General features: G+C 39.5%; 1 protein-coding gene across 1 annotated transcript in view; it reads right to left on the minus strand.

Moving 5' to 3' along the window:
- Window positions 1–888: 888 nt before the first annotated feature.
- The window catches only part of ANKFN1 (ankyrin-repeat and fibronectin type III domain containing 1), a 52082-nt gene continuing 32066 nt past the window's right edge, over window positions 889–20904 (minus strand). The window contains 8 exon segments of the mRNA XM_009876798.1: window positions 889–1080; window positions 2878–3028; window positions 4435–4601; window positions 6683–6898; window positions 10289–10405; window positions 10721–10853; window positions 12019–12118; window positions 18670–18777. Of these exon segments, the coding sequence (XP_009875100.1) occupies window positions 889–1080; window positions 2878–3028; window positions 4435–4601; window positions 6683–6898; window positions 10289–10405; window positions 10721–10853; window positions 12019–12118; window positions 18670–18777 (1184 nt within the window).

A 20904-nucleotide genomic window follows, 5' to 3' on the forward strand; every position in this document is an offset into this window, starting at 1 on the left:
GCAGAGGAAAGAAAGATATCCAGTTTTACAGTCCAGAAGGAAACAGGGGAGACTGATGTGTAAGGCTCAGCAGCCCCCATACTTAGAATACGCTTTCTAAAAAGAATTATTAAGTCTCTACAAGCTGCTTTTATGTGGAACCTTTGTTTTCTCTGTGTACTAAAGAAGAAGAAATAAGCAATAGAGGACCTTGAAACTAAAGCATCTTCTTCCATCTGTGGGACAGCTGGAAAACTCTGTTTTGGGGAACTCTCACCTGTCAACAATCCAATGGAACAAGAGTGCTGAATCCGCTACAGTGCAGGATGTGCTCCCTAAGGAAAGAGATTTAAGTCCAGTACTTTAGCGTTTTTCACCAGAGGCCTTTTCCTGCACCACAGCAATGGGTCTGAGTCTCCTGCATTTTTCCAGGAGTCAGAAGGAAATAGATGACCCTCACATGGGAAACTCCACTCAGACCCTCACAAAGTTGTGAAAGTCAGACCTTGAGTACAACTATCTGCAGTCAGAAACTGCAAAAATTCTCCTCTACAAAACTGGTGATTATTCTTGTGACGGTTTAGAGGGATGGGTTTTTGCGTCTCCTTTCATGCTCCAAACTCGCTATGTTTTGCGTAGGTTTTTGGTTCTGTTTTTTAAAGAACATCATCCCCCAAATGAGTTTATAGACACATACTGGATAACTGTGGGCCTTGCTCTATGCTTTGCATTTCAGTAACGATTGCTACAGTATATGCTTTAACCGCTCTGCTCCCTCTGTAAGTTGTCCACAGTTATGGGTAGTGTTGTTGCCAAAGCCATCATGTGATTTATTGACTCTCCACTGGGACAAGGGGGAAAACAGATACAACTTTGTGATTTTATTATAAGGAGACTGGGTTAATATTTCTAGGTGAAGCAAGCTACTATACCGAGTTCAAACATCTGAAGAGGGAGGTTAAGAAATCCTGAGTGTGGGGTGTAAGGATTATTCTGTCCTGGGGCAGTGCAGACGTCGTCTGAGGCGGGGAGCAGGAGAAGAAAGGAGACATTGTGACCCAGTTCCAACACCTCCTGTGTATACAGACGGAAGTGCTTAGCCTGTAGAGGGACACGCGCGGGGGAAGAAATAGGAGAGAATTACAACATGGCACTTAATATAAACAACACCCCAAATGATATAAAACATTAAAGAAAATTTGCACAACATCAAGCTCGGAATTTTTATAAAACATAAATATTTTGGGGGGGGGGCAGGCTAAACGTGGGTTCATGTCACTACATAAAATAAAGATTTAAAGCTGCAATGTTCCACATTAAAACAACACACACAGGCACAACCCCCCTGAAAACAACATTTATGTTTCTTATTAGGCAGAAAATGATCACATGCCATGTGCTTTTCAAGATTATGATTGCATAATTATGTGAAAACATGAAAATGGATTCAATTAAAAACCTTTAAGATTCAATTTAGGGTTGGTTAAGAGAAATATGCAGCTCTCCCTCAACACAGCACTGAAAAGGTTTAACAAGTGCTGCAGCAAGAGAAAATGGCACACACAGGAGCTGGCCTGAGGCTGCCGTAGAGCTGCTGTGTGCCGCTCTGCATTACCCTGGCTATGCACCAGCGCCACTGTCCAGGAATCTGTTTACCACAAAAATAATAAAAATACGTAAATAAATCTGTAGAATTAAAAATACAATTCATTAACATAGAAGTTTGGTCCTGAGTCATCAAAACATTTACGACTGTCTTTAGCTGCAAGGTCATGTTTATGTCTCTCATGCACGTTAAATGAGCTTCAGTGCTTGGCTGAACTGCAGCCTAAGGAATATATTGCACATGGATTTAAATATTTTAGTCCCTAGCTTAAAAAAAACCCAAACGATGCACAAAAGCTATAACCTCCAAGAAAATTCACTAATGTAGAGACCTGTACAGAGACCTATTGAATTAGAGTGACTGACCACAAGGCAGCACAACATCTGTCTTAATTTTGGATTTACTTGAGTCTTACTTGGCTCTTCCTAGGCTAGAAGGTGCAGCACTGATGGATTCCTTTTTAAAAGCAAAGCCTAAACCTTTCAAGAGCAAGAAATGTAGAACTAGATTAATTTCTTTTAAGGCCACATCTTTCTAGCTGCACAAGCAGACCTTGAAGCGAATATAAAGATGATTTACTTCTACTTTAAGCCCTCTTTACCCCTGTAGACCAAAATAAAATGGAATTAATGTAAACAAGAAACAAACTCCTTAGCTTATATTTTCATGGATCTATCACATCATAGATTATCCTCCCTCACTTTATTTATTCACGAATGCAGTTCTTGTATCTAACTGTAAAGCCAGAAGCCAGATACCTCTCCTCACCCACAGCAATCTGGAGGCCTGGAACTCTGTGTTTTAGAAGTGCTACGTTTATCTGTGTGTAAAAGAATAGCAAAAAATGCTCCGTCTTCAGCAGATCTTTCATACACCCTCAGTATTACCTCCAAAAGAACAGTCAATTGCCCTGCCTGCCTGGAAAAAAATCCTGTTTTGTTTGCCAGCTGGGTAAAGGTGCTCACAACTACTAGTTTTGTGCAGAAGTGCTTATTTGCAGCTCTCTGAAGTTGTAAAAATATGCTAACAGATGTAAAATTCAAATGAATCAAAAATTTGCTTCTCAATCCTTACATGTTCAAATATCCAGGAAAATAACTTTTATTGAAGGTGTTCCCCCTCCCACTCCCCCCCCGCCCCGCTTAGAATAATGGAATACAAAACTTTTCATCTTTCTTTCCTTGCAACTATAACATTTAATTCCTACTTGCAAGTTACACAGTTTGTGGCTTTTACTTGTGTTCTTAAGAATCATTCTTTAAAAAGGTGATAAATACCACAAACGAAAATACCTGATGCAGAGGTAGATTGATCTGTTTAAGGAGAGCTTTCACTGCCATCTGGAGCTCATACAAGAACAATTGAGTAGGGCAGCCTGAAGTATGATCCATACTTTCCACAGATTCTGAGCCAGAAAGTGTTTGGATCCATTCCCACTCATCTCTGTATGTTGAGTCAAGTTAAAATTAGAAATATAACAAAAGTTCAGTGCGCAAGCAGGAATTCAGTGTATGTGCATTTGGGATCTGTTGATAGTTTAATCCTCATATAGCAAAACATTCTAAACTTGTGCAATCTCGATTGTTTGCGGTTTAAAATCTAACTTTGAAAAGTTTAACTTCCCTAGCACATGCACATCAGGCCGAACATTCCTTGCAAACCTCTGAAAGTCCAGCTGCCTTGAAATATTTCACTAAAGCTTCTCACTCCAGGTTCTCTTTTTCACATACTTCATTCCATATTTACCACAATATTTTAAAAAAACCAACCCATGTATTGGAAATGAAAACAGTGACGATTAGCAGGAAGTTTAATTTCTGTGACAGACTCTCTCATACTCACTGGAGCCAAAGAACTTCTTGGTTTGCTCAACATCCATTCTAGACCTGATAAACATGGGAATCATCTTTCTGGATCAAATCCTTAATACACCCTGCCCAGTATTCAGTCTTGAAAAGCAGCCAGCAAAAAACATTCAAGAAAAAAAGTACTGGAAACCCCACTACAAGACAAATAATAGATGTGGTACAATTTGCTGCTAAATAAAGATCTGATCTTAAACTTCAGGAGTCAGAGATTGTTATAAACTCTGAAGCACGAGGCTTTATATTCCTTCTGAAATTTTTGTTACTATTAACTTGCTATCCATATAGGTATTCATCTCCTTTTTCCTCATGCAAAATTACCAGCCGGTTGCTGAAATTATATGGGATTAAAAAGATTAGGAAAAAGTTAATAAAATGAATTGCCCACTAGGCAGCGTCTAGGCAGTACAAATACATGCCCTTGCCCAATAAATAAGGGAAGCAATGGACAAAGGGGAAAATGGCTTTCCCAGAGCAAAACGTCTCAGTGGCTGAGAGCATTTGTCTGAATGTGTGTTTCCAATTGCTGTGCTGTGATTTGAGCAAGAAGCCAGGTCTTACACAAGAGAATACACAGAAAAATCACCTACACCAACACCCCATGGTGTGTGAAAATCAGTAGGAAGGGTGACACTGAACTCACTGGTGGCTGAATTGGGGCTGCAGGGTATGGTCTTCCTAACAGATACATGGAAGATCGTTAACCATTGTGCAGAATCTGAGTGACCACAGAATACTGTCCTTAGAAGCCAATGGGCTCGTACATATATGTTCTGGATAGGTCTTGCTGGAAACACACGTGTGTGCCTGTTCAGCTCAGCGCTGCTCTCTGTCATGGGACAAACCCGAGCCGAACTTTGCTGGCACCTACAATTTTGCAGCGGCAAAATTGCCGGAGCGTTTAAATTTGATCAGTTGTTTCAAACTTAAAAAAAATGTTCTCTGTCTACCTATGTGTGTGTAAATATGTATATATTCACTTACCTGGAGACATTGCTGTTGTCTCGGATTTTAACATGACACAGGACATTAGGCAGCTTCTGCAACACAAGCACTTTGATTTGATCCACAGAACTGCAGAGTTTAAGGTAACCCAGATACAAGCCGGGAGGGAGGCGTTGCTGACTTCGCTTGTGATAGCAAAGTATGTCCTGTTTTAAGAGAAACAGTCCTACATAAAAATCTCTTTTTTTTTCTCCCTCTTTTTTTCCATGTAAGTGGAAGTGTTTGTGATCAAAAAGCAAAAATAAATGTTTTTACAGCCGTCCTTTTGTTTCAGCAGTGTTCCCAATTCGCAAAGCATTTAAGCACGTGCTTAGGCATATCATATAAATAATCTCTGGTAGTTTGGATGCACTTGGACAACTCTTTACTTAAGGCCATATACAGGTTCTCTAAGCTCTCCACGTCATGCAGGAATTGGCTCTAAAACCCTGAGATTTCAATCTTCTACAACTGCACTATTTAAACTAGCTTAAATAACACCAACCTCTGTTAGATTACTTCAGCAGTGAGCTGGTTTCAGGGAACTGATTCAGCTGAAAAACCACTCAGGAAAGGAGCAGTCATTTTTCAGCCCAAGCAGTTCCCTGGTTAGCATTGGATGCGGAGCTACCCAGGTGGGGCAGAGCCGCACTGGGAAAAAGTCATCAGCCAGTACTGTCACCAAAGAAAAGCACGTCGAGTCACAGCCTGCATCCCTCGAAAACCTGCTCTGTACCACCTGCTGTAAGCAGGAAGATCTGTATGAGCATGGGAGTTAGTTCGAGAAGTTTAAATAATAGCTGTGTTTTCTGAGCAGGTATCTTTATCAAGAAATAGAGCTTAGACGGACTTAGTAATGATGGTGTACTTGCTGAAGCCAGGAAACATTTTCGAGGCTACGTGTAGCCGTTCTCCAAAAGTGCCCTAAAATGATGTCTGCTGCCATCCTGAGAAATGTGTGCGTCTGCAGCGGGTGAGGATTAAGACACCTGGCCTCATGCCTTTCCTCTTGGAACCATCAAATTATCTGCCAGTGCTATGCTTGGCTCAGACCGATGCAATTAGACCCTCATTTTCACAAGCACTTCGTGAACAAAATACCCATTCGATGATTGAACAAGTAATACAAGAAAGGGTGGGCATTAGATAGGAATGTGTAAACCATTAGGGGAACATTTTTTCCACTAGGATCCCCATGGAAATCTGATCAGGCCTTTATTTTGGGTTTCCTAATATAAAACTTTTGCCCAGATTGACATTCTTCTACACCTTTAACAGATTTTAATACTTCAAATTTAACATAGATCAGGTAAGTTTTATTGTGTTTTGGAAATTTTTTATTGTTTCTAAACCCTGGTAATTTATATTTTGATTGCCTGTCAGTTTCTGGTACAAAAAGCCCAGTCTCTGCCAGAAAAGGTGCCTCTAATTCAAAAATTAACCAGAGCAGCCATTGTCTAGTTGAGGGTGCTAAAGAAGGGTCTTGTAGCCTTTTGGGTAACCATGGAACAGAGTTTAAGAGAGATTGGCTACTGACATTTTGTGCGAAATAAATTGCTGTTACCTGCAGAAAACACACATTGGTCTTTATGTGAACTCTTAACATGAGTTTGAAGATACTCCGGCGCTTGAAGGGCTGCGAACCCATGGCTCTCAGTGATGTTAACTGAACTGAGAATGCAAAGCAGCTTCGAAGATCAATGCTTACCATGGTATTTTTCTAGTTGTGAAATCTAAGGGTGTGTTATACAGAAATTCAGGGAGGGTTATGGTCAGTAAAGAATTCTTTAGCAACTATACCAGGCTCCAAGGAACTCTGAAGCCCACAGAACAAGTTTATGAAGTAGAACAGTAGGGTTTTAAATGTAGTTTTAATGTTCAAGGTTGGCTGGAAAAATCTCACAGAGTGTATAGGTGCTTAAGAACATCCCAGAGAATTTTAAAGGCTCTTATATCCTTTGCTACAGAATTCTATAGCATGGTTTCCCAAAACTGATAGAATCTACTATTCTCTGCTAGGACTTTGAAGTAATTTCTTCAGAATCTCACAGATATTTTACATATTAAGGATCCGATCCCAGACCCACTGGAAGTAATATAAGTTTCTGCTTTCAATGGGAGCCTTGCCATTAGTTTTATTGGGCATTGGATTAAGGCCTAAAATTCTACAAGACTCTTCCAAAAATTTGGGCTCTGGCACAGGCTTTACAAAAGCAAATAACACACAGTAAGAGAAGCAAAGCACTACCTGGATTGTTATGAGCAAGATGTCTAATGCTGTTGGTTCCTCTGGAGTTGAAAGGGATTTCCTCTGGCTTTGGAGTTTGGATACCTGCATCCATTTGCCATTAAAAAATGAATAAAGACTCTCCACTTCTCTTACAGTAACTATCAGCATATTGCCATGTCGATCCTTGATTGGCTCGTAAAAAACTCTGCCTAAGTTGTGAGTTCCCAGCAAATTCTAGAAAACAAGAAAATCACGACATGAGAGTTATTTACGGCGTATCAGGAGAGTGGTATTTTTTGAAATTTTGTGCTCACTGACATCCGTCCTATTGACTTCAATAAAAACCAGACACATAGTGCCTCTCAAACTCTCGCCCTACAGTCGTATCATTCAGTGGCAAAAGGAAAAGTTTTTCCCTATGTTGTATTTGTGGGTTGAATTGTCGATCCTCAGATGCATTTGGTCCAGCAGTGTTTAGTCCAGCATTTAGTGGAGAACATTATCACCCAAAGTGCTTGTAAAAGGAAACACTGCAAAGTAATCCACTAGTTTGGACAGAACTTCCTATTTTTGCCCAATCCTGTAAAGATAAAGGATGCAATTTTCATAAAGCACTCAGTGTTGGCCTACTGGTGATTCCTTTGGTATCCGTGAAGCCCTTCTAATTTGAACTTTCTGAAGAGCTAGGTACTTATCTTTACTTGCTTATAGCCAAATGTCAGAGATGATATAGAACTCTTCCTCTATCCCCAAATCATTCATAGCGGACACTTCAAATGTTTTCTGTTAGGGTCATTAACTGTAATCTTCATTTTCTGCTCTTTAAATTATTCAGATTATTTTCAGTGACAAAAGCAAGAGCCCCTCATATCTGTGTTGAATGTAAATAATTCTGGAGCTAAACTGGAGTGTGTTTGTGAAGGAGCACAGAAGAATTTGAAGAGACGTGGACCCTTTTACTTCAGATACCAAGAATGTGCTAGACAAAACCAGCAGAAACTAACAAGCTACCAGGGCGAAGCTCTCCAGGAAAATATGTGAGGATTAAAGAAAAGTAATTTTAAAAGACTCCACATAAAATACATATTTTGGTCAAAATCCCGTTCCTCACAGAGTAAGGCATCTGCTTATAGGTGCAAACACACTCAATCCAGTGACCAGCCACTGAAGAGATTCCCAGATGTCTTAAAGAAAAATGCCTAACATTTAAAATATGCTCATTACTTTGCGACTTTTCAGGAGGTCTACAGTAAGCTGGATAGGGATGGGGGTAGTTTAAAAAGAAAACTTGAATTCACAATGTGGCCCATTGTACATTTAGCAAAGTGCTGTACATTAACTTAACGACATTGTAAACAGATGAATTAGCCTGAAATTATTTATCTGTACTTAGCAGGCAATATTTACTTATAAATTGTATTATTAAATTGTATTATTAAATTGTTTTATAACTTTTTTAAGCCTTTTGAGGTTAGTCTCCAGAATTGATTAATACTGCATGTTTTGAGTATACATTTTGTATTAATTCATATGTCCACAGTTAGAACAAATCATTGCAGGGAGATGTTGGCCCCCTAATTGTCATATTAATCACTGCAACATATGAATGTGCCTAGATGAAAATCAACAGTTCTTAATGTCACTGATTGCATATTCTGAATTGCATTCCAGCATAAAGAATGGCAGTACCTATTAATATGAATATGTGACTAATTCATATACTAAAGTTTTTGTGTCTGCTTAACTTGGCACCTCATCTCTTGTGTTTTGTTTGCTTTAGCTCTCCAGTGGTAACAACAGGCAAAATTACAGTCCCTGTTGTCTCTGAATCTGCTCATCTAGTCCTTTAGCAGCTGTGTTGTCACTGATCTTTTCCATCCTGGCCTAAATTCCTGAGGAGTCAGTCTATAACTGCCTCAGTAAAATGTATTCAGCCGTATAAACTTTACTGAGATCCTTCCATTGGTGGGTGCCGTTAGGCCACACACCGTTAGGGGCTGGCACATCAGTGACACTCCCTGTGTTCATCAGGAGACCAAGGTGGCAGAACAAACACTACGGAAATTCAACAGAGCAATATTCTACATGGACGCATTTGCTATATCTTTGTGCTTCAAGCTCTGCTGTTTACCATCTCCAGTCACAAATAATAACACAACGTAGTAGGAATCTTGGTTATCTCACAGTGCAGTCCATGCAGACACACAACGCTCTGCTGAAGGCGATCTGCGCAGGGGGAATAGAACTGAGCTAACCAAAGGAATATGTGCTACCTAAGCTGAGCTAACCGCGCCGGAGGGAACACTCAGCAGATACACTTAAAGCTTTCTCTGGTGACAGCTCAAAGGACTGACAAGCAGCTGCTGCTTAACACAGGTGGTCCTCCAATAAAGGTGCAGCAGGCTGGCATTCCATATATTTCAGGATACTTTGGGGAAATCAGTCAAGACAGGTGGTTGCCCAGGAAGGCTACTCTCCTGCACAGTGCTTTGCCAAGAGATGTAAAGCAAACCCCACATGGATATTCTTAATAATGGCCACAAAGTATCTGGCTTTCATAGCTGCTATAAAGCCCAGCTTATTGCACTGACTGGCAATAACAAGAGGGATGGCTGCATGGCTAATACCTGAGCCAAGCAATATGAAGATCTTCATTAGTTCCATGACTGGACCACAGATTTTACTGGGAAGCCTTGGTGACTTCGTTCAAACAAAGGTAGGAGAAAGTGTGGCCTGGATGTACATTTTCTGTAAGCGGCATGCACACATCTTTTTGAAAATGTATCTTCCCACGAAAGTAAATACTTTATGAAGTGTCTGCCTTCCCGTTAGAGATTTCTTGTTATTGTGAAACCCATTCTTCAAAAGCTTTACAATACATGTTAAAATGTTCTGCTGGGGAAAGTATAATTACTATTTGCATAACAAATATTGGTTTGAGATGCAGAATGACTGAGTGGCCTGTTCAGTAACACTCAGATTGTATCTGTAGCACAGGTTGGATTAATTCTTCTCTCCCAACCAACAACTGGCAACAGCTTAGCCATCCTGTTTGTCAAACAGTGCAGCTCTGCACTAGAAGCTGTACTTGAGCGGTTTGTAAACCCTGGGTGAATCGAGAGTACTATTTTGGCAACTTCAGCAGTCCGGTTCTCTTTCCTTTCAGGGACAGAAGCTACCTACTGCTGCAGGTTCTCATATAGCACAAGGGAGTGCTAAATCTTACCCAGAGTTTAAATGCTTCATTAATGCATTAATAATTAATAATGAATAGGCCTTCTAAGAGGCTTTCGAGCAGCAAATATTAGGATTATAACTCTTGAATTCCCAATCTGCAAACCCACAGGCTTATCTGTGGTCATTATTTACTGGTTCATATCTGTTTATTTCTTCCTCTGCTACTATTGGTTTTTTTCTTTTCTTTTTCCTACTCTTTACTTTTAAAGTAACTCTTTCCTTCCAGCTGGCAGGAGAGGCTCAGTGACTCAGTTCATTGTGGATGATAAAGCTGCCCCAGAGAACAGGCCAGTGAGGAGTGGTGAGCCATAGGGCAGCTGGCAATACTATCCCTTAAAGATCAGAAAGTCACTAAGTTAATAGCTAGAAATATGCAATTCAACCAACCTGTAGTTGTGCTGCTGCTGAAAGCATCTTTTGCCTGGCTTGAAGTGCTGTTGATGAGGACACGGATACAGACATATTCTGCCTTAGCCACCTGATATCATCCCACAGGCAGGACAACTGCAAAAATACATTCAATTCAGTCAGTTTTTGTTCTCAGCATTTACAAAAGCAGAAATGAAACAAAAAGCATTCTGGACTTGGGAAAATCAGTCAATGTGCTGATTTTGAGTTTCTGCGAACCAGTCAGAATTTAACCCATATAAATAAATAAATGGTTTGTGAAAATTAGATTTTAACATGAGTGAAAGGCAAAGCACTTAATCATTTAACTTTTAATGACATAATTTCATCTGTTCAGAAGGATGAGCAAAGACCTATGCATTGCTAGCAACAAATTTGTAGAAGCAACATATGAAATTAGGCTCCCATTACCTTTGTGAACCACAGGAAATCCTGCATAACTGAGCTACTGTGAGAGTCATCGATTTCCACAATTGGGATTTGATCTTCATTGGTTACTAATAAATTGTCTTTGTAAAAAAATATAACAGATAGGTAGAGTCCCCTAAAGAAAGAAGGAAACCTTGTCAAACACTTTTCCTGTCTATTCACATTCATGTCAAAGTTTAGTCACAGAATCAGCGATGGTAAGTTTTGAGGAGACAAATCAAATCATCTGTCCTTAACTTTGGTGTTACATAGATCATGCAACTTCAGCCAGTGAATTATGAAAAATATTTGGAAAGCTTCTCACTTTAGATGATGTGAGACTACAGGAACCTAAGAAATTACAAATCTGTGCAAACCACTGACAGCAGTTTAGTAAGAATTTTGGCAGAGTAAACAGTATAAAAATGGAGGCTTTATGTCCTTCAGAAATCAGAAATTTTACTGAAACTTTTTATTATTAATGGGCTTAGTTCTGTCTTTTCAGAGTTCTGACGTTTTCAGAGTAACGCAATTGAAATTGGGTGGGTTATTAGGGATTTACTTTAGTGTAATTGAGTATAATTTGGCCAGTATATCTGCAAAACTGTTTATAGAGATCATTCCTTTCAATATTTACCCTTGCAATTAGTTACATACGTTAAGTAGTTGCCTTAGGGAATTTAAAGACTCTGGAGAGCTCTTCTGAAAGAATCAAACTCTTATCAAAATACAAAGAAGAAAAAGCAAACTGACCACTCCTGGCAATGAAAGAAGAATTAATCCAGCATAAGGAACTTCCTTTTGCTAAAACAAATTATCAAGGGTGGGGGTTGTTTGGGTCACGCTGAGCTGCAAACCTCACTAAAGATTTTAGAGGATTCTAGACCTGTTTCTTGTTTCCACTGGACTATTAAAACAGTTTATCTCTTCTCTGCATTTTACGTTACGAATGAAATAAAAACCATAGTTTCATTACTGAGAGGCAGCAAGAGGCAGTACTTCCAGTCAACAACTGCACTTTGTGTTTGCACAGGGCGTTTTACTCCGTTACATTTTGAATTCATGTCCAATAGTAACAGTGAAAAGATTCTATTGATTTCAGTCAGAACTGGAGCATTTTTTTCCCGTCAGCTGCACCAGTCTTACATGAACGCAATTTTATCAGGTTCGTTCAGATTGATTGCTGCTCTGTTGGTAGTTGAATCTTCACATATATTTCTAAGGTGTTTTTCACTGTTACATAAGAGCAACAACTGCTAGCTAAAACTCAGAATGTTTGTGAGATAAAATCAATGACAAACCGCTTCAGAGTCTTCACAAACTTGTTCGATGAATGGAAAAGGTGCTTCAGGCTTCTGGAAACTGACTGCTTGCGACCAGCATTCTGTAATTTAGAACTTTCTAAAACAGAAAATAAAAAGCAAACCAAACATAGAACTTAAATTTTGGTTTATATCTCGTTAAGAACCTTTGTCTCTTGAACCACAATACAAAATGTCAGTCAGTGCCCACTGTATTCCTTTCAGGAGCCAACATTTCAAAATATGCTCAAATACAACCTTTTGCTTATATTTTCATTATCTTGGTGATATACAACAGCAAACAATTTCATTTCTCACAGCAAACTCAGACTTGGTAAAAATGTCTTGACCCTAGGAAAAGTACAGCTTGAACCAGTACTATGTGCTCTTAATGTGCAGAACCTATATGAATTTTGCAGATGGTCTCAAAAACCCAAGAAGAGATTTGAACCATCAGTCAACGTCTCAGGGCGTTTGGAAGGGTGTTTCCTCAGTTTATATCCATATATCTTAAGCCTTCAAGAACTGAACAATTGGTGCCATCGCTAACAGCACAGCATCACCAGTCTAACTTAGGTAAAAGCTTTAAGGAAAGAACTAGATTGAACCTCATCTTTCCCCGTATCACACTAAATGCATGGGCTTCTGTTTGCATTTTTTCCCTCCATCACTTTTCACTCACCTGTATTGCCTCAGAGCTTTCACAGTTACATTTTCTCCCTAGTAATCTGGAATCCAAGGAAGAGGCGTTTGACTCATTATTTGTGCACTTCATGGCAAAGTTGAGACCTGCTGTGTCCCTGCAAGGATCTCTGCAACAGCTCTCTCAGTAGAAAAAATTTATGAAGTCAAATATTTGCCCAATATTCTAAAAAATGTGGGGTTTATACATTGTACTATTTTTAACATTCATGAATTAGACTTAATGTCTTTGCTTCTGTCGTGCATGGCTTGAGTTTCCTTGTAAGTCAATGAAAAATTTTCCAGTGGGAACTGAAAGCTGCAAGCTCCGTGACACAGCTGTGGCCACCTGCACACCTGTGAGCAGATTTTAGCAGATATACCAATAGATGGCAGTCAGGAACATGCAGGATTGTCTAATGTATAATGAAGCATCAGTTGTTGTCCACACAGGGCATTAAATAGGAACGGGTGCTTAAAACTCTTTGGGTTTTTTTTGGCATTGTCTTTTGCAATGTCTCTCCTATTTAGTGCTGTTGTAAGAGAAAGAGCAGAAGTATTCAATTGAAAAAAAAAAAAAAAGAATTAATTTGTCAGATATTTACTGTGACCAAAAAGAAAGACAAATTGATAAATGTAACTGTGAAACATCGTGATTCTCCAGGATCTGTTTTTTTGGATGAAGCATGGATACGCATTCAGACTGAAGCGTGGAACATTTTGGGGGACGCCCTTCTTCACTGGGGAAAAATATGACTCATGAAGAACTACTTGCTGAAAGCTGCTAATTAGTCTGCTTAGGTGGTTTTGGAGTAACAGATTTCCACCTTACCTCCAATGCAGAATAGGAGGTGTCTGTGTCTCCCAGTGAGTTCCAAGTTTGAACATTTAAAGAACATGTAAATTTGCCATTGTCAAAACCCCATCTGTGGAAATGCTCAACATATTCTTAAATGCTGAATAAATTTGCACCATAATTTGCACATTGAAAACCAGAGAAAGAAGATGATTGTTAGCAATAATTACCACTCTGCTGAACAGCAAGTACAAAGAGAACAAGGTTCTATTGGGGGTGAAATCATACAATTCAGATGTATGAGACTTATTAGATCATCAAATCCATTGTCTTTCCAGTGCAAACTTGTTCTCCATGGCTTATTCTCCAAAGCGCTGTTCAGTTTAGTTTTAACAGACTCATCCAAATCCACGACTGCTCCTTTGATGCAGCTGATCTTTGTTTTCTTTTCCTTTTAAAAAAATCATTTGTTTTTCTATCCGTATCTCCTCAGATAATTTTTATTTTACTGTGAACTTTTTTCAGTGTATCACAGTAATGTAAACCAAATGCTACAAGAAAACCCCCCGTCTTACTGTTTCCTTCTTCCAAGGTTAAGGCCAATTTAGAAAATACAACTTTCATTCTAATTATGAAATTTTTATTTCTCTCTATATTAAGGATGGTGGGGAACGGAGGAGGAAATTGCTGAAAGCAAAGCAACATAATTCTGTATAAAGCACCCAGGGATTGCAGCATTAAAATACAAGGGCACATTACAAGTGAAATACATGTTATTGGGCTATTCAGTGGTTTGGGCTTAGTCCACAGCTTTGCAGAAGCCAACAGCAAAAGAAATAATAAAAAACTAGATGGAGACTGTAAACTTTCCTACCCTGCTATTTGCTTTTGTTTTACAGTATAGTGTGTCTAGAAGCCAAAAAACACAGAGCTGAGATTAGAGGATCATTTGGACCTACAGGAAACGGAACTTTGTCTGTTATTTAATTAAGTAATAACTAACATAGAGTAACCTTTATAGAAAAGCACCAGTAACAACAAAATAAATTTATATTAATAAATGATACAGTAGCAAAGCTGTGAGCTCTTTTAATAGAAGCTCAGAAGTGAGCGAATAGTGGCTGAGATTAGAGAATTTCCAGTGATTAGATTTAGATCAGAAGCGTTCAAGCCCGGACTGAAACAGGCAAAAAACCTGTTTCTTTACAAGATTAGTAGTTTTTCTCTTCTCAAGTGGGATATAGAAATGCTTCTTTGCAGTTCACTTAAATAAAACAGATACTTAAAAGCATCCTAGGTTGGTTGTGAAGAATAAGAACAAAGTCGCATACTCAGGCTGCTAGAATGCATCTGGGGTCTCTGCTCCAGAGGAATGTCTGTTATGCTGTGCCATGTCTCTCAGGAGGAAGATCATCTGGAATTCTTTGCCCTAGCACTAGACAAGCGGGTGCCTCTCCTTGAGTGGGGCAGATGGGAAGTAAATAGAATTACCTCAGTGCAAAATTATCTGAGATTTTAGCCCCCTAAATCAGACAGCTCATGGAGCGGCTAAATATCATTTAGGGTGCCTCTCAATAAGGAAGCAAATCAGCACAAGATGAGCTAGATCTGACTGAAATCTTAGGGGAGAGCATAAAATGGGATTTAGAGTTTTCACTAGTTGTGAATTATGAAAATACATCAAATACCTGGAAACTTCCAGGTGAATTCAAACTCATTCTAAAACTGCACATTTTTAGCAGTGCAGACAACTGACACTGGGATATTGTGCATGGAAACATAATTCCACACGGAATTTAAAGGCAGAAGTAGCGGACAGACACCTCAATAGCTTGAGACCATGATAGATTCTGCTTTCCCTCACCTCAAGGCGGGATGTCTTTCAAAATAAACTGTATCTCATGAAGAAGCTGTTGGCATGACAGTTAATCACTGGGTGGTATATTTTGAATTACAAAGCCAGGCTTAGCAGCTGAAATTGTAATTTCCTAAATCCACTAACTGAACTTCTTGGTCTCTGGCTTGGTTCTCAAACCTGCTTTTGTAAATTCTCAAAATAATTATAATCTAAATATTTTAAAACATCCTGTGGAATCAAAGATCTTTCCCTTTGTTAAATGCAATAAAACTATTTGCTCTGCTTGTGAATCAATTTACAGTTAGAACATTTTTATTTCACCTCTGACTTGTCTAGTAAAATACATTTAAAGCAAATTTCAGAAAGAAAGTATCTGGTAAGCCTTTTACAGAAGAGTTGGGTTGCTTTCTTAATGAAGCGTCACTCAATTACTTAATCCACTCATAATTGTTTAGAAAGAATGATCTACAAGAAAAAAAATACTTAAAAAATACATTTGAAGTTTTGCCAGGACATACAGTTGTAGTAGCTCAGTTATGATAGTCTGTAGCATGGTATTACGAAGACAAATGGATGACTGTTGTTTGTAATCATCAGGGTTTTCCAGGAGATTAAACATATGAAAGCAAAGCTTCCTAAGTAATTCCCTAGGAGATTTCATCATATCACAGAGCTAGTTCAAAAGCAACAGCTGATCTAATTCCAAAAGCTCTTAAACTCACTGTACATTCCAATGTATTCTTCCTGGTATTTTTGTAAGCTTGATTTCTTCAGCCCCTCCAATGCAAAACACAGGGCAAAAGGCAGGCTGCAGTACAAAGCCTGAATGGACAGACCTGGGCAAGAAATCTGCCTGGAATCTGCAACTTAACCCGTCCAGATCATGCTGGAGCACTAGCGCACAGCCTCGCTCTTCTAGCTCCTCTCTATTCCAAGGCTTTCACGTATGTTACCTAAGTAATCTCAGGCCTTTTATGTGGATTATCCTCCATTTTTTCTACCTTCCTTGCACTCATCTTCCACTCTCCTACAGCCAGCCTGAGCAGGATGAGTGTGATATCCCCGAGGAACCACTCAGTGAAAAGCCAAGGTGCCAGGACCCCAGGTCTGAGTCCTGTCTCTGCCTTCACCTCGCTTTAATTCATCTAGAACTTGATGCTGCTCTCTTTTATAAACGGCAGTGAATCAGTGGTTGTAAGAAGATTCAAGGATACTCTACAAACAATGCCCAGCTATTCACTGACAGCTCTAAAACAAATGAGGAAAGCAGAGGTTACAATCAATATTAACATACAATCAAAGAAGAGTGTGGTAAAGAGAACCATGATACAGAATGAATAAGTGCCTGGGCATCTCCTCAGCTTATGTAGAACAGCATATCCATGCTGACTTCTATCCATGTCAGTGAAATTATATTAACTTACCTTAATTAAAAATCTAGCTCAGGCCTCTGTATTTTGTGAAGTGAAAGCCATTAGTTTTTCAGTCATATACAGTAGCTTATCTCAGATCTTTGATCAAACTCCTCAGATTTCACTGAGGTTGATAAATACTAGAATCAAATTTCAGAGTCAAAGTGATGTCATTATTCTTCCTTTTTCTAGAAACTCTTTGTCTTGATTCTTTATGAAATTATGTAAATACAAGGAAATGACATCAGTCATATATTTAAAGCAAGGTCCAAAGGCTCTCCTATTATGCTATAATCCTGATTTATCAAAAATATACTACTGTGTAATGCTAGCATTACAAGCAATTATGAGATTTTTATTTGGTTGGAGGCAAAAGTGTTGCTCAAGCTGACTCCACAGTGAGGTACTGCTGCATGTAAGCTCTCACATCCTCTTTCAGACATGCAAGAAAATGTTCTGGACTAAACAGATTTTCTATATTGTTGTTATTTATTATGCAAGGAAAAGGAGTTAGGAAATCAGCAACAGAGTTGTCTGTGCTTTACTCTGGGACTGGGGTTAATTTCTGGAGCAGTGCAATTTTATAAGAACCGGACACTGGGGTCAGATTCTCAAAAGGAGGGATTTTTCTGCATGTTGCTTATAACTGCTTCTGTTCTTGGCTAGTATGTCAGTAAAACAGCGAATACTAAGAGTATTTTCAGATGTTTCATCATTTATTATCTGTTGACTATGAAGATGACCTGAAAGACCTGATATGCACTAACTTCAGAAAGGAAAAACTATCCCATGGAAAAGAAGACTTCTTTAATAGCTGGAAAAGGCTCTGTAAGAGTTGGAATACATCATCCGTGTTGTCAGTACCAAGACCACCTGCAAACGATAATGCTTGTATGAATTTTAATTAGAGAAACAAATTTTCTTGCAATATCTCTTTTCCCTTTCCAGGCAACATAGCTGAATAGTTTAAGTTGCTATGGTTACAATGGGATGTGGCAGGCTGTGGATCATCGTGATAGTGACATATTTGCACAAAAAGAACAAAGGCTGCATCATTCCATTTCAGCCAGACAGTTTTAGCCCTAATTATTTATATGATTTTAAATCAGTTGTTGCGACTTAACATGGCAGTCAAACTAGGTGAAGAAAAATGAAAACTTCATGGTAGTGCAACATTTCAGTTTAAACTAAGTTCCTTTGCAGTGAAGCATTATTCCAGTTAGAAGTTTATTTTAAGAAAATAAATAGTACTTTTCAACAACCCATATAGAACAGGAGTTTTTATATATGCTTTAAAAGAATGCCAAGCTGTTGCCTTGGCTCTTGAGCTATTAAAGGCACAGTCTGTTTCTCATGAATGAAGAGCAAAGATCTGGCTGAGATTTGAACTCCCTCCTAGTTTTGATCCATTCTATTTGAAAATGTAGCAATCGTCTTCCCACTGCATTGTGCAAGTATTTTTCATTACAGATTGGCATCACATCCACTAGAGTACTTAGTGTCTTCCATTTGGAGGCAGCCAAGTCCTCTCTCTCGATCCAAAACAGTTGTTAACTCTCTAAAGTATTTCTTTATATGAAAAAAAAAAGATACATCCTTGAAACATTTTAGTGGAATCCTCTGTGAAAATAATTTGTAGGAAAAACCAAATCAATAGTTGTATAGGGTACAAAGGGAGAAAGTGTATTTTTTCTTGTGTGCATTCTAGATTTCAGATGTTTTCATCCAACCAATTTCAAGGGTTAAGAGCAAGATAGTGCGCTAAAGTGATTCCAGATGGGCCAATATTAATATCTTTCTTTTCCTGATGAATGAGAAGGTATGACCTAGTTAGAAAACTGCTAAAATTACAGGCGCCACAGAGGCTTCAGCTGGTGCCCTACCACATAGATATTTATCCTTACCTCTGCAATTATAATGCTGATGAGCTGCTCGAACCTGCTGAAGGAGACGTTCCAGGGCCTCAGTGTGTCCCCTGTGCTGAGGTTCTCTTCCACTGCAGTCTTTCCAGTCTATTGAACAAAGGAAATAAGCAGAAGTGAAACACAACAGTGCAGGAGAAGGTTTTAAAATATTTTCTTGCCTCAGATACTTCTTGGCTTTAAAGGAGTTTTACATCTGGGCATGCAGGAAAAAAAGGGCAGTTTTTAAGTCTGCTGTTGTTACTTGTACACTAAGTTTCCTTTGCCTGGTGCCAGGTAGGTAATTAATCACAATGATTATTAACAAGGAGCTCACAACCCTAGAACCTCCTGTAGTGACCGACTAGACAATGGCTATTCCTCTTCAGTACATAAATGGCCTCTGTCACTGCAGCGTCAGAGCTCTCTCAGCCCTTGCCGAACTGGCACTCCCGGTACCTCACCAAGATCCTGCCACTGCTCCTTCTGGGTTTTCCTGAGACACCAGGAGGCTAAATGCTTCTGCTGCAGTTAAACTGGAAACTGATGGCAAAGCAGAGAATGAACTACATCCAGAGATAGCTCTGTAGCCAGAGTGATGTGCTCTGAGTAAAATAATTTCTGAAAATCTTCTCCCAGCAGAGGCCTGAACAAACACTGGTAATTCCTACCCTAGAGTCTACGGTCTGCTCAGCACTGCACTCGTGAGGCAAGAAGCTGCGGTTTCTGTCCCATATACCCTCAACCTAGAAAAGACTTTGTTTTCATTCGTTTGTTGCTGGCCACAATTTCAATCCTGCTTTAAAAAAACAGTCTCAGCATGAGTAAGAAGACGAAATTGTGTGTATCAGAGAGGAGCTTTTTAGTTCCAGACTTGACTATATTCATACTTTCATTATAATGAGAAAAAAGTATTGCACAAGTTTCCTGACTCAGAGTAACGGTGGATCAAGGTATTAAGAGATCTGTCTGCAAGGGAGACACGCTTCAGTCTTGCTGGCATAGAGGCCATGCACAGCCACCAGCAGTTTGCTCACTCACCAAGTACTACAGATCTCGTTTCTAGTGCAGGTTTGGAGTCGAGCATTCCTTCCTTGAATATCCCTTACCATGCCAGGGATATAAATATGTATTTGCTGCCATTTAGTATGGCAGCCAGAGTATGCCCCATGAATGGGTGGAAAGAGAAGACATTTGCTGTCCTGGTAGCCTGTGGGCAGTTGTAACAGCTGCGGGCTGGCTCTGCCACATGCCCTACGCTCTTGTGGAGATCAAGGGCCGCCTGCGTTCACAGCTCTGTGTGGGGACGCCAGTTCTTAGATCTCCTGTGAGCAGCCAAGAGGAACCAACGGGAACTCACCAATCTCAAAGTGCTTTGGTGTCAACAAATCGGGAGGGTTTCCAGCAACCTCATGATTTCTATATCCCAGTTGTTCCTGTACATTTTGAGCCTCTAGATTTCTGACTACCTTAAATGTGACAGGGAAATCGGACCAACTTCCCTTGCTGTCCATCACCCACAGGCTAATGAGTAAGCCGAGAAAGGTGGCTACCTACCATGATTTTGCAGACCAGCTGCACAACCCTGGCCACCACTTTTCAGGTGGCTATTGTGTAGGGACGGGGAAGAGGACAGTGGCAGGTGTTCACTGTCATGCTATATGGATGCATCTCCAAGGATGTCACTAACCTTTGATGCTCTGGGGTTGGAACAGATCAGGATTATGCCCTGAAGCTTTCATTTCCCTTGTATATTTTTCTGGCTGCCATTACAGACAACTTTTTAGATTATTAATGTATTCATATTTAATTGTTAGCTTAGGGCCATGTTTTGTTATGCAACACTGGTGTAATTTCAGAGTGCTGCCTTCTTGCCAAGCACAAATCGGCTCGTTTTCAAAACCAGTGGTGAAAGCAGTCATAGATAAAGAAGTTCTGCCCTCAGTAACTACGGCAGTAAATAGCATCATGTCTCAAGCTAAAATGTTGATGCTAATATTAATGAAAGAATTTACATTTAGGCTCTGATAGTCTCACATGCAGTAAAGCTTAAGCATGTGTCAGTAAGGACCCTTGATGAATGTTCTTGCCAGCTATCCATATACAGTGAGCTGAGTGCGCCCAATACTTCTGTCTTCATCAGCAAAGAAATAGACAGGGAAGACAACGCACTATCCTTAAAAAAAAATATTCGGATCGTGTAAAGCTACAGTTGTAATGCCATGGATCTTGCCAGGA

The sequence above is a fragment of the Apaloderma vittatum genome, unplaced genomic scaffold (genome assembly GCF_000703405.1).
Source record: "Apaloderma vittatum isolate BGI_N311 unplaced genomic scaffold, ASM70340v1 scaffold14919, whole genome shotgun sequence".
Classification (NCBI taxonomy): domain Eukaryota; kingdom Metazoa; phylum Chordata; class Aves; order Trogoniformes; family Trogonidae; genus Apaloderma; species Apaloderma vittatum.